This window comes from Ciona robusta, chromosome 5 (genome assembly GCF_009617815.1).
Source record: "Ciona robusta chromosome 5, ASM961781v2".
NCBI classification, from domain to species: domain Eukaryota; kingdom Metazoa; phylum Chordata; class Ascidiacea; order Phlebobranchia; family Cionidae; genus Ciona; species Ciona robusta.
In genome coordinates this window covers 4,223,806-4,238,674 of record NC_143239.1, presented here as the reverse complement: position 1 = coordinate 4,238,674, position 14,869 = coordinate 4,223,806, and the positions used below count along the sequence as shown (strand labels likewise).

At 38.3% G+C, this 14,869-nt stretch overlaps 2 protein-coding genes across 2 annotated transcripts; one reads left to right on the top strand and one right to left on the bottom strand.

Moving 5' to 3' along the window:
* Positions 1–231: 231 nt before the first annotated feature.
* On the bottom strand, positions 232–4,912 carry LOC149735782 (galactosylgalactosylxylosylprotein 3-beta-glucuronosyltransferase 1-like). Its single transcript, XM_089878301.1, has one exon. The coding sequence runs from the start codon at positions 3,781–3,783 to the stop codon at positions 2,905–2,907; it is 879 nt and encodes a 292-aa protein (XP_089734427.1). The 5' UTR covers positions 3,784–4,912; the 3' UTR covers positions 232–2,904.
* Positions 4,913–8,959: 4,047 nt separating this feature from the next.
* Positions 8,960–14,838, top strand: LOC149735781 (sonic hedgehog protein-like). Its single transcript, XM_089878298.1, has 4 exons — positions 8,960–9,620; positions 11,196–11,322; positions 12,129–12,263; positions 13,727–14,838. Exons 1-4 carry the CDS (start codon positions 9,324–9,326, stop codon positions 14,374–14,376), a joined length of 1,209 nt encoding a protein of 402 aa, XP_089734424.1. The 5' UTR covers positions 8,960–9,323; the 3' UTR covers positions 14,377–14,838.
* Positions 14,839–14,869: the final 31 nt, after the last annotated feature.

Below are 14,869 nucleotides of genomic sequence, written 5' to 3'. Positions count from 1 at the left end.
GAATTAAGATAAGTTAATTATTTTATAAATTTAATTAAAAACGTTCAAACAAACGGTTTGTTAGAAATATATATATGTTTGGAAATAGTTATTTTTCCCTATAAGATTAAGTCAATAAACGAAGATAAACTACATAAAACGCCCTGGCTTCCATTGACTACTATAGTAAACGGGAACGGGTCGTGAAAAAGAGAGAGTGTATCATGTTCTCTCCTTTACCGACATTAGAGATGCGCGTTCTATTCTTTTTTATTTCTGTGGCACGAAAGCGACACAGACGACATAGAAACATAAAAAGTTATAAAAACTCATAAAAAATACATGAAAAATAAATTAAAAAAGACTACACAAAAGTATGATGGATGAGAGGTCACGGAACATGGCCGAGATGGCATGATCTAACAGTTGTATACTTGGAAATACTTGTTCAAATTGAAGTCGTTTTCCAGATTATTTTACAATGGTGCAGTCTGCTGTAGCCTATAGTCAACTTATAAGTGACTTTAGACAATTAAAGTCACAGAAACTTCACAGAAACCCGGGTGATGTCTCGCTATATGTCAGGGCCGTAGTATTATTAAACTGTCAGGACGTAACGTCGATCCTTTAGGATCACAAAACAAATAGGCTACGACAGAGGATTCTTTCCAGACCAACAAAACCATTTTGACGAGCCACCAGAGGGAGCCAGAGAGCACACGCGTGACGTCACAGTCTGGGTACACAAAAGTTGCCTTGCCTCTTGGGATACTCGAAAGTAAAAATTGCATCATCTCGCGTCGAGAAAAAGGTTGAATATTAAGCAATACACGTACATCTTCATTTACATATACATATTTTTTTAGAAAATGTAGGTCTTTTCGGAAATTTAAACGTTTATAATTATCACAGTCCTGTTATTGCGCAATAACATGCACATTAATATGAGCACCGACAGCTATAAAGCAGTTGTTTTAAATAAACCTATAGTGTGCCCCTTACTCGTTATATCATTTCATATGTAATTTGGGAGATAAATATTTTATATAGGTTGTGGGAAGACGGGATACCTTTAGCACATGATATCCAAATATCCTGGTGTTTTAAACAATTAACAACGGTTATGGGAGTCGTGAGGATAACCGTCCGCATCTATTTAACATACGGTTTTACAATTTTTAGAAAGGTCTTTATTTACTACTAAATGGAACGAAAAACTAGAATGAAATGGTGTCCTATCTTCCCCAACCCTTTAATATATGCTATTTATTCCATGGCTGATATTTGAATAATCCATAATCTAGCATAGGATTGGGGAAATGACTGTTAAATGTGTTACGTCACCAATGTCCTGTACACATAGCGCATAGAAGCGCAATGTAAACTTCATTATTCATAGACGCCGAGTTTTGAAATGTAGTGCGGAGGCGAAGCCTATTATGACGTAACACAATCGTGACGTCACAACACTTCGGCGTTTCATTTTTGAAACAGCGAAACGACGTTATTTTACGCTTGCTTTACGCTGGACATCAGTGTTACGCGTTGATCCTTTCCTCGTGCGTAGTTGCAAGATTGACTGACATATAAATCATTCGTTCTAGGCGACGTGCTTTCTACTTGACCTTTACGTGCGTCGTAGTTTAACGTCTACGTGCGTCGTAGCTTAGCCCTTTCGCGCGTCGTCGTACAAAGGCAAAGCAACACATTTAATGTTACATACTTAGAAAATGAAGAACAACCAACGGGCTAAACAGACGATGTTATCCTGTTCTAAAGTTTCAAACAATGTAGGCGCTAATAAAGAACCTAAATATGTTCCAGAAGTAGCACTGCTGTATATTTACGATGTTTTCCTCAGCCAAGCAGAATAATTATTACGAAACAGTAGGGATTCACACGTGGATTTATTGCATTATAATAGCGATTGTTTGACCTGGTAATTGATTACGACATAATAGCAATTCACGCGTTGATTGTTTGTGCCATAATAGCGATTGTCCCCTTGATTATTTAGCCAGCAGGAGCTTGAAAACAGGTTTGAAGTTTAACGTTTGCGATCAAGTAAAGAATTGTCCGATCTACAATGAATACTTTCATCTACAATGAATATTAATCTAACTACCTTTATCCTTTAACAACGATGGATGTTACAACTTTGTTTGAACCTGGTTTGAACTAACGTTACTAACCTGTTCCAAGCATGATTACCGCATTTTCAAAGTGACGTAAATATGACAATTACACATACGTTAACAACTATTATATATAAAATTATTAAACTATGATATAACAGATTCTGCACATGCGGTCAACGTATGACCAAGTACCACGCGGTCAACGCATGCCTAAATTTCAGTTCTCTTATTGTCACGTCGTTAATTTTGATTTTCTTTACCGCAATGGTATATTGAGAACAATACGAAAATATTAATAAATTTAGTAAAAATACATATTTTTTGTTAATTCGTATACGGAGGCCGTCTCCGTGCTATTATATCGTAGGCGCCGCCTCCGCGCCTACGCGTACTCGGCGCCTATGTCATATCCCATTACCGCTGGTGTAATGAGAGCGCTCTTAGCCACTGCGCAACGCCATAGATGGCATTAACCCACAAAGTAACATATAGTGGGATGGGGGAAGATGGGACACCTTCGGCGCATTATATCCGAATATCCTGATCGTGTTTTAAACAGTTAACAACGGTCTAGTGGAGTCTTGAGCATATAGTTCTTTAATTCTTTGAAAGTTCCTTGTGTACTACCACATTGGACGAGAAATTAGAGTTAAAATGTGTCCCACCTTCCCCCACCCTACTATACATGGTAAATCGTAAGCTGGCACGAGGTGTATGAACACCCTTGTTATAACGACTGTCGTTTTTCGGCCACGCGAGGATAGAGTAAGTTACATTCATTCATTCTTTACTCTTCGACTTCTGGTGTTTTCGTTTGAGTGTGCCACACTAAGACATCATTGCAGTTATTGGCTTCAATATTGTCACGCGTCACACAAAGTGAGCTTAAAAAGTCAGATTCCATATCTGGCAGATCACGAAATTCTGCTTCCGGTCTCTCGAAGAGTAATTTGACATGAAGTGCAAAGCCAGCCATGTCAATTGGGATTAATCTGTCAGGCCACCAATAGGCCTTCCATTCCAAAGCCATCCCGTTTTCACATCTTACTGGGCCTTCATTGAGTATGCCACCAACTAAACCCACCTGCCACACAGCAGCGCGCTTTGTTGCACGAATTTCATCGAAAAGTTTCAACGAGTACGTGTTGTCATCATCAATAAAATACACGATAGCATCTTTGGTTGGTGGTACGTTTTCACGGATCCAATTCAGTCCCATTCTTCTGGTATTATAGTCTTTTATGAACTTCGTTGGTGGAATATTGTTCTTTGTGTTTAGGTGCGTGTAATTAAGTCCTGATTTCTGCAGAAACTTTGTTACTGTTTTAGTTTTCTGGTATGAATCCTCTGTCAGTATCCAGTGAAACTTTGGTATATGGAGAAGAGTCTGTGATAAACGAGTGAGTTCTGGTAGCTGCAGATATCTTTTGTATGTGGAAGTCAATCCATAAATTATTGGCATATCTTCTTTAATGGTTTCAACTTGAAATGGAGGCTTGGTATTACAATAAGCTTTTGCTTTCTGTGGCTTTGTGGTGTAAAAATGGTACAGTGTGAAAAATGTTTGACATAAAAACAATCCAAATACAACAAGTGCAATAGCAAGAAACCAGCGTTTAACTTTATGGTACTGCATGCTATTCTGTAGATCCAAAACAAAAGTCATAGGATACTGTTGAAGTAATTAACAGACTTATACAGGTCCAAATTTTCTTTTAATATTAAGTTTGTACTGATACTAATATACACCAAGTTTGATGCACTGCTGATGGCTGCCAACTATAATTATTTTTCTCTTCTGAACCTATAAGGTTAAACTGACTGATTTGACTAATTAATACACACACAACGGGTTGTTTAAGCTTTAGGCATATTACCTTCAATCCAGACAACTTGTTTCCTGCAATGTGGATCTTGTTTCAAATCTGAGAAACCAGCTGCCACTTTTGAGTTGTTTCGAAACAATAAAACTTTGGCTTACGAGTTTCAAACAATTCTCTCTGCTGTACCGGTTGCGGTTTGTGCGAGGCACAACACAACAACTACTGGTATAGGATATGCTCTAGGGCTAGGCCATGTCTAGGCCTGGCTTCACGTATAAAGTGCATGTGATATGTTAAATTTGCGCTAGAGGAAAGACGTCACAGCAAGAAGGAACTAACAAACCACGCCTAGTTTATTAACACGTAACACGTATGTCAATACAGTAAGTCAACATCTCTAATAAATGTACTTGGCTTTGTAAGTTCAGTTTCTGGCCTATTACCCTAACACCAACAAATCTGTACCGCATAAGTCAAACCTATATATGTAGCAATGGAAAAGTTCAGGTAAGATATAATTCACTTGTTCTTTTGAGGTCGATAGGTTCGAATCCCGGCCACGTTGGTTAAAGAAAGTTGTGTAGTAAAGAATTTATAAGTATTCATTTGACATTTAAAAACTTATGAATAGGACATTAAAATACTAATTAAAAACTACCAAGTGACAGTATAGGTTATGATCTGTAAACTCATAAAGCAGCAGCGCAAGTATAATTCGCAAATCAGTTTAAAACAGCGCCACCAGCAGCACAACGAATGTGTACTGATATACCTTCAGGTTTACCTTCTTCTGCGATTAAACCGCAGAGTTGCAAGAAGCAAGAAATGGTAATCGCTGTAACGCCGAATATAGCCATGGCCTACTCAATACACGGCATAGGAATACACATAAACTTCTCAAAAATAGTGGCCTTTTGACGCGAACAATGCCCATTATAATGCATTGTTTCGTCACGGTTTCATGATTGGAAAAGCAGTTTATAAGATCAAAGCAGTTGTAGGTCTGTTGTGTTCGTGGTATTTGCGGTTGTTTCGTTAGAATAAAAACTTATTAAATGAAATAAAAGATTTTCAAGGTTAATTTTTGACCCAAACGCCCGAGTTTTTTTCAAAAATATATATACAGCGGGTATCAGGGAGGCGTAAGGAACATAATTTTCACTGGTCACCAGCGGCAGTATTACCTTAAGCGGTTATCTAGTATAGCATTTTCCAACTGCTAGCGTACATTCAGATCGAGATTAAACTTTGTTAAAACGACATTGAAACTAAAAAACAGCCGTGTTAATACGACAGATGGGTTAGTTTAAGTTATAAAACATTACTGAGGTCGACCGTAGATTCCAGACAGATGACAATTTTAACATATTATAGTTATGTTATGTGGAGGGTTTGATGCACAGCAACTTAATACTGTAGAAGCATGGCAAAGCTTTCGCTTATAATGATAAATGTTCATATTTTTGATATAGGTCTAGGTAGATACGTGTTATAAGTCTGTTAGATTAGTAGAAACAGAACCGAGGTGATATTGCAATTTACAACTAAGTCTAATACTGACACGGATTATTCCAGATTGAGATTCAATCCAAAGGAAATACTATCAGTCATACATCATGTGTCATACACTGCTTGTAGCATATACAGTTACTGTGGGCGTGTAATAGCTGTTTGCTGATGATTCTAATCTTGTGCACGAACCTCTATTTTACAAACATGTGGCGATGTGGAAGATGTGTTATATATTTCATGCAGCCAAGATAAAGGATTGCTGACAAAATGTACAATAATGCTAAGATTAACTTGTTTTGAAGAAACAAGCAGACTTTTAATATAACGATGCAGGTCAAGGCTTGCGCGATAAACGTATATGTGTTTTCTTCTGTTGTTTTGTAGTATTGTATTTTTAAACCACTGCCTTTGCAAGGAATAAAAGTGTATATTTCTGACATTAAACCATGTTATGCTTTCTTTGATTGGAATTAGATAATGGATTTGTTATCTATGATATGCCAGCTATCAGTAACAGCACTAGAACATGTTAGAAACCACTTTCGTCCAAACGAATAGAACGTTTTTATGGTTAAATTCTGACTTTACTATACGATTTCATGACATTTTAGCGAAACTATCTATGTTAAACAGTCACACATGGTGTTCGAAACTACGTGTACATTCGCTCAAACTTATATTATAACAACAAAATACATCAAAATTAACTACAAATGCAAATATACAGGCTCTAATTCAGGCGTGCCCAACCCGTCGACCGCGGTCTACCGGTAGTCCGCGGACCTATCTCAGGTCGACTGCGACAGGTGTAATAAAAAAAATCACAAAATCTGCTGTGGCGTTATAATTGCCAAATCATTAATTTTATTAATACTTTGTACAAAAAAAACGGACCGTGTTAAGAAGGCGTACCTGTACGGCAGCAGGCAAAAAATCCAAGATGACGACTACTATGACGTAACAATCGGAACAATGGCGATTATTTTACAATAATTTCCTTAACCTGGTCTGCATGATTTGTACACTAGTAACTCTCTGTGCTTCAAACTAAGTATTTTTGACTATATTCCCCAAAATTTTGATCCTTTCCGACTTTTGACAAGCGATCGCAACAAACGTTAGTAGCATGGCAGAGAGATAACGAGCCAAAGATCTATCATTTTATCGCTAAATAGGAGGACGATTATTTTTCCTGTTTATTCGTATTCAAAGCCTGTTTGTTTAGTATGCAACGCAACGGTAGCGTATGGCAAAAAAAGCAAATCAGGAGCAGCACTTTAGAACGGTACACGGGACTATGAGAGGGATTTTCCTGCAAAAACACAACTAAGCTCCGCTAAAGATGACTTGTGAGGTGTGACGCAACAATTGTATGTGTGACGTATTTCGTTTGTTACATTTCAGTTAGTTTTGGTAACGAAGTCATTGAAATTTGTGTAGTAATTAAAGTAGTTTTGTTGCTGATAAGTTAAAACCATGAGCATAGTTCATTGAACCGCTGCAGTTGCTTATACAGGGGATAAACGCATCCAAGAGATATTTCGGCATACGTTGACGCTAGCTGGTAGACCGCGTGCAGTTGGTTAGTTGAAAAGTAGATCTTGGGTCAAAAAAGGTTGGGCACGCATGCTCTAATTGTATTAATTTGGCTGGAAAAAACAAAATTCCATTTATGAAACCGTGACGAAACAATGCATTATAATGAGCATTGTTCGCGTCAATAGGCCTCTTATTTTCTGAGCAGTTCAGGTGTATTCCTAGGCCGTGTATTGAGTGGGCCATGATATATAGCCTACGCGTTTTGTTGTGTGTAGCAATGTAGAATCGGATCACGAAAAGTGGAAAGCTTGCACTTTTTGCCGCCAAATTTGTATAAAACTTACAAGCTTCTTTAAACTGAAGAAACATGTAAGTTTATAATATACAACACGCTATGTGGAAAGGCAGTGTTACTATAACCACATGACTGTTTGCATAGTTTAACCAGTGTACACAGTTTGCTTATTACTCTGATGGTTTAACAACATCTTTGAAAGCCGCAAGTTCAAGGTCAACAAATAAAATTCAAAAAAATAAGAAGTGAAGAGATTTACGTTTCAATACAAATACGATTTGTTTTGTTTAATTGTTGTTGTTTTTTGTTATATAATTCCATGTTTCTGTTCTTGTTTTAAACTATTAACAACGCGATTTTAGAGTCGTGAGACTACGGTTATATAATTCTTCATATATTTTTGTTTACTCCCAGATGGGATTATAAATAGAATGAAACGTGTCGCATCTTACCCTACCCTAAAATTTGATGGTCTATTTAGTTGGCAAATAGTTCACAAATAGGTCTATGCATTTCAGAATGTGTTTTATGGTAAGGTTCTTGCCGTTTCTTTTAAAAAAATGTAGGTGGGGTATATTGTAACAAATGAAAATTACATAAGTAGGCCGGCTGGGGTAAGATGAGACACTTAGGCACATAATATTCAAATATCCTGATCGTGTTTTAAACAATTACCAATGGTCTACTATAGGAGTAGTGGGGACACAGTTTTAATTTTTTAATGTTCTTTGTTTACTCCCAAGTGGAACGAGAAAATAAAATGAAAATGTGTCCCATCTCCCACTACCCTACTATAGATTTCTGTAAAAGTGGCGCACCAAGGAAGCTGTCTAGGCTACATATCCAAATGAAGAAACATATATATGTATGTTTGATTTGCGATTTAGCCTTTTCTTATGAATACATTAATAAATTGATAAAAAAAGTTCGTGACTGCATCTTAGTAACACAACAAATATTGTGTCAGGAAACGATAAGAAAATACATAAAACGCAGCAAAGTGATCATTGTTAACGAATATGAGGCCGATTGTGAGGTAAACAAATGGTTACTGTAACGTTGATAAGGGCCATACGGAAAGAAATATTGTGTGCTTAATATGCGAGTACAAACACAGAAAAGGCGGCGGTTTTTTCGATGTGGTTTAGCACTTCCGTTGAGGTATTAATAAGCCTACTGAGATGCGATAGGGACAATTAAAAGCATTATTACCCCGACCGTTGCCAGATCTGGGCACTACTAGAAAACTAGTGTAGACATGTGTTACTTTTTAAATAATAAAATGACTTTGGGTCTGCATAGTACAACTTATATATTAAAATTTAAAGATATATTTTCAGAAGTTTTTTATAATTGCGTATACGTAATACATTTGTTCGCAACGTTTAATTTTATATTTTGTATTGCAATAAATAAACCAAACTTTACTTAAAAGATTTCGAATTGTAGTTAGGAACTATATAAACTTTCACTTGACGTTGCAAATAGGTATTTAACGATCTTCATGGGTGGCGAAATACTCAACAGCGCTGTGTTAGTTACATAGGGAATATTAGCCTTTGTTTGAGCGGTTATACACTAAAAATGTGTTTGTTTTCTTTAGGCTCACTATTCCAATGGGTGAAATGACTGGCCGACTGTTTAATCGCATTTGCGCAGCTTGGCTATAACGACCGCTGGGAAAGCTGTAATACCGACATTAAGTGGGGATTATACAATTCAAAAAAATCTTTACAGGGCCCGACATATATACTCTAATAAGTCGTCGGCGTTACAAACATTCATGTATAGAATCATCCGATCGAACACAGCTCTTTTGTTTGCCTGTCTTCTTACGTTGCATCGTCGCAAGAAAATAGACGTTCACTAAAGTAAACATTGCTCTTACTTCTGATTAAGCCTGGCGAGAGCCCTCATTCGGAGTTTTCACGCTAGCGACTCAATGCACTTATCACAGCACTTGGAGTCAACGGAAGCAGCGCAAATGTTCCGAGTAGGCTTTGGCCAGGAGGCGAGTAACGTATAAGCGGGACAGTCATGCCACACAGCAAGCGGTACGTTCTGTTACTGACCAATTTTCTATGCGTTTACATGGTCATATCATGCGGGTCAGGGCCAAGATACGGTACGCGACCCAACCAGCGAAATTTGCGCCCCTTGCTGAGGCAGCAGTATGTGCCACATGTGTCCGAAGGCACAATCGGGGCCAGTGGGCCAAGCGAAGGAAGAATTTATAGAAATACACCCAGATATCGGAAGTTGGAGAGAAATTACAACACGGACATAGAATTTGAAGACCGAGAACGGGATGGAAGCGACAGAACGATGACAAAGGTAAGACCTAAAACATATAGCGGGAAGTCTGTATACCTAAAGCATGGCAGACTATTATAAATGCTTATGTGAGGCACGCGCCAGCATATGCTGTAAGTAACTGGTACATGGCATGTTTGCCTTGTTTAGGAAAACGTCATTTTATTATATTTAACTAGTTGGAATTACGTCTCTTGCTATAAATACCGCATAGCTCTGGGCAATACGGGGGCTGTCGAGCTATCCGTTGCCGTGTATTCAAAAAACTTGTTTTCGTGCAGTTGAACAATTAGTTACTGCAAATGTCGGTCATTTATTGACGAGTCTTTTAGCCGCGCCCTTTTTGTGCTTGCCCAACTTGAAGAGTTTGTACATGGCAAGCAAACATACTGAACAAACTAAAATTTATGGAAGCAAAATGGCTGCGTAATTCCGGAATAACCTAGATCCCATTGGAGGTTGTGCAATAGATAAAACACTTGCAAAATTTTTGTGAATAGGCGGTAATGTTTTTCGTAGTGAGTTAATATTTAACTAAAGTAGCTCACCGGAACTTTTATAAGATAAAAATCTTTGTTCGTCATACTATGATACTTCTGTAGGGCAAAATAAAGGTTATGTTGAAGCTAAAGACGTTTCTCCAGGGCTTGAACAAATACGGACTTAGCCTAAGTCACGAGCGGTTTCTTTTAACATATAAAAAGACTATGGAAAAGCTTATGACCATTACGACAGCCTTTGATATTCCATTTGATTTGAATTGGGACACGAACGAATCGGGGTTTAGGATTATTTGCCTTTATCATGTCGCCCACTTACTCAAACAGACAAGAAGTTCAACGTCTCATTTACACCTCATAAGTGCCCACTGCGCTATGGCATTAAAACGTGACAAGCCCTTTTAAAAGGAAAATCAAATAGTGGTGAAAATAATCACTTATCAAACGAATGTCTTCGGTAGCAAATATGCGACGAATTTTAAAATCGGTAAATACTTTCGTTGCTCAAAGGCCTTCGAGTATTGAGTGTATTACTTGAATAATTATGCGCGCCGGACAAAAGAAAAATCGCTTTTCACCAATTTCCAAGCAACTCCAATCAAAACACAATGCAGTCACCAGGTCGTTTCCAACGTTTTCCATTGTGGCCGCCTCTTGGCCCTGGTTTGAGCACCCCTTAAGGTATTCAAGTGGTGTTTTTTCACACAACAAGGACCAGGTCTGTGCGTCGACTTCGCACAAGGAAAATACTGGCTCGTTGACCTCACGACTTGCCCTTAGACTAAGGCTTTAGTTATTGATCTAGAAGCTATCACAACATTTTCCGTTATATGTCGTCATTCACTCTATAGTGGGTTTTCCAGCCTGGAACTTTACCCACGTTAAAATGTAGTATGGTGCCGGGGTACGATAGGACATTTTTATTTTTCTTGTCCCATTTGGTAGTAAACAAAGAATATTAACAGAATAATATAACCATAGCCCCGCGACTCTAAAAGAGCGTTGAATATTGTTCCAAACACGATCAGGGAATAAGGGATTTTAGGTTCTAACGTATTTCATCAACCCCACAGTACTTTAAGTTATTTTCACACAGAGATGCAAAGACAAAGTCAATCTCTTGTCAATGTTGGTGAAGAACACATGGGCCGGTGTGAGCCTTAAAGTTATCGAAGCTTGGGATGGGGACGGGGTACACCGGAAAGGATCCCTTCACTATGAAGGTAAATAACAACAACAGTTAATGTCCTTTATAAAGGTTATGGGTTTAAAGGTTGTCGCTGCTACCATCTTGGGCGTATGTGTCCTTGGACAAGACACGTAACGGCAATTGCTCCAACCCAGCGGTCACTGTATAATGGTTGTCTAAATTGTAAGTCGTACAGAAAAAAACGCACCCTTAAAACTACATGTGACATAACTCAATCAGCGGGCACGATGTGTATAAAACAAAGCATCCGTGTTATAACGATGGTAGTTTTCCGCCTCCGAGGATAAAGCAAGCTACAAACCGTATACGAAAAATCGTGATTTTAATAGACTTTAAACCTTCATTTATACATCGAACTACATCTTAAATTAAAACGAAGCGAAACGTTATTCGGCATCTGTATATCGTGCGATGTACTAGCGCTATGTTTATCTTAAAATTTGTTTTAATATGGGTTTGCTTTAAGGTGTCGTTTGGTTGAACAATGGTAATATAAAACATTAGCGTTCATTGCCCTTTGTTACCAGTGTTTATTATTTGATTTTCTAAATTTAGCGTCCAGCGTAATTTGCTGGGCTTTGAGAGCTGCTAAGGTGCTCGACAGTGAGTATAAGGTGTATTAATAGATAATGAGTGTTTGAAACGTCACTTCAGACTATATGCTTGCGATACAGCTGCCATTTTCCCACTCCTGATTCTAAAAATGACGGCCATGGATAAAAATATACTATTGAATTGCCTAAAATAGCATTTCAAACCAAAAAACACCCAGAGGAATATTTCCCCATAGCATTATAACCTATGACCATTTGCAAACAGGGAGAGCCGTAGACATCAAAACCAGTGACAATGACTTGTCGAAAAACGGTTTATTGGCGAGGCTTGCCGTGGAGTCGGGATTCGACTGGGTCTATTATGAGTCCAAGTTTTACGTCCACGCAAGCGTGCGTGCCGGTAAGTTTGCTCTACTGCTATTAAAAGCTCGTCATCGTGTTTGAGCGCGGTCGAAACGCCCGCCAGTGCATCAGCCCCCACCCTTTACACCAACACATGTTCAAACCCTTGTAAATGTCACGGCAGTGTTGCTGTTTATTTAAAACACTGTTTGATGCTGGGCTAATAGCGACGGCAAGAACTAACGTTGACGTGCCACCGAAGTGGCGAAGGATATTACTCACAAACACACAATAGTGATACACTCACGCGATCTTGTTTGAAGGGATTAAGTCCGTCGTGGGATTCGTAGTTTGGAGTCCCGAAAATTCCCGACACGTTGTATAATCCCTTTCTTGTTTTCAGTATTGCTGTTTCAGTTAAAAAGTATTGGTATAAAAAAGTCCGCTCTAAACGTGACCTTTGATATATAGGGTAAAAAGGTATGTAAAAAATATTAAAAACTAAAAGGGAACTAAAGAGCCTATTATTTAGACATGAGCTCCAATTGTAAAACACATTTAAGGGCTTTTTTATAGTAGGATGGGGTAGAATCGGACATGTTATGATTGTCTTTTATCGTCCCGTTTGGTAGTAAGTGAAGAATATTAACAGAATTATATTACCGTAACCTCGCGGCTCCAAAACAGGGTTGGATTTGGGTGCAAACAGTATCCCATCTTACCCCACGGTACTATGTGATCTTTTTACTACGTTTGTTGTATGTTTTACAATAAAACGATTTCATATTTAATAATTGGATTTTATGTACGTGCTTTATCAGCTACTTCAACATATTTCTACATCTGTACAAATAATCCCTATAGCTCTTGATATAATCTATATTAAAACATATACAGCTGCTGCATTCAAATATAAAACACCCCGGGAGCCATTGTTAAGTTAGTGGGTAAACTAGAGAAAAAATAATTACACGCGACAAAATTAAAAACACTAAAGATTTTGGACCACAAAATTGCTAAACGTAAGAGTTACCACATTTTGCAATGTGATGTATCGACGATTCTCTAAATATTATTTGTTTACTACCAAATGGAACGATATATAGAATGAAAACATTCATCTTATACGCCACCCAACTATACTTATGTATATCTACATTTAAACACCATACAATGATCACGGAATAAAACGTATATAACTGCAGACGCACCCATTGTATTTTAAAAGTAAAACTAATTTAGCAGTTAATCTAATTTAACCAAATCACCCAATCTGACCCTGTACAGTAATATATATAGTAGTGTGGGGAAATATAGGACACATTCTATTTTTTCGTTCCTTTTGGTATAAACAAAGAACATTCAAAGAATTTTGAAATCATAACTTGACGACTCCCATAGACCGTTGTTGATTGTAAAACAAATCAGGATGTTTGGATATTATGTGCTAAAGGTGTCCCATTTTTCCCACAGTACTATATGATAAGACCAAAATTTTAACTAGCTACCTATATACGACAGATAACTCGGATGCAGCGAAGTACGGAGGATGCTTCGACGGCGTAAGCGAAGTTAGAAACGAAAGCGGGTCCGTCATCCCAATGAACAAAGTAAACGTAGGGGATCGGATATTAGCTGTGGACCGTACTACAGGAAAACCCGTGTTTTCCGAAGTCATTATGTTTCTGGACAAACAGCCTGAAATCGGAGGCTCATACATCGAAATTCGATCTCAGCTTGAAACTATACGACTCACAGCAAATCATATGCTGTTCATAGCGACGCAGACGAACTGCTCAAACTCATTTTCCGCGACCAAAAGAGCGGTTTTCGCCGGAGACATTTTTTCAGGCCAATACGTTTATACAACCATTCAAGCCCGGGATGGTTTTGAAATTCGACCTTCACGCGTGGAATCGGTTACTACGGTAACTGGGGACGGTCTATATGCCCCGCTTACCGCACACGGTACTGTAGTCGTGGACGGTATAGTTGCGTCTTGCTATGGAGTTATAGGGTCAGAGACGTTAGCGCATGCCGCTATGCTTCCAATACGTTCTTTTCCTTATTTAAGGCGAACCAACAGCGACGTTGGAATTCATTGGTACGCGAAATCACTGGCTGAAATAGCTCGTACTGTTTTACCGCACCATTGGTTTAAGTTACACTGAAGTTTTTACATTGGTTCCACATTGCCGCTTACATTCTTATGTGTTACTGCTGTTACAGAGAAAACGGGACTCCAAAAGTCCCGGGCGTTTTTGCTGCAAGCAGTCTACCGCTGCGCTGCAACTTTCGACGTTTCAAGAAAAGCAGAACAAAACAGTTATCGAATCTTACTTGCATATATATGAAGCTACATATTAATGAGGATATGTCAGAGCTGATGTCCTATCTACTTTTAACTATACTGTTCTGTTTCGACAAATGTATTACTATATACCGCTTGTTATTTACTCTTCGACATTTAGCACCGAGCCTGTACTGGTGTAAATCGTAAATATTTTTTAATGTGCTGAAACGATGCTACACCGACCTTACTCTCTCTACACTGTGTGTGCCGGGTGGTACAGTTTTGTGCGTTTGTCCTAACGTGTTGAACTGGTGCCTTAATAGTAAGAGTATAGCTCAAATGTGCTGATTGTGTTATCAAGTCGACTAAAA

Coding starts and splice junctions, on each gene's coding strand:
- LOC149735782 (XM_089878301.1), bottom strand. CDS start 3,783: ATGACTTTTGTTTTGGATCTACAGAATAGCATGCAGTACCATAAAGTT.
- LOC149735781 (XM_089878298.1), top strand. CDS start 9,324: ATGCCACACAGCAAGCGGTACGTTCTGTTACTGACCAATTTTCTATGC. Junction 9,621..11,195: donor GCGACAGAACGATGACAAAG/GTAAGACCTAAA, acceptor ATTTTCACACAG/AGATGCAAAGACAAAGTCAA. Junction 11,323..12,128: donor AGGATCCCTTCACTATGAAG/GTAAATAACAAC, acceptor ATTTGCAAACAG/GGAGAGCCGTAGACATCAAA.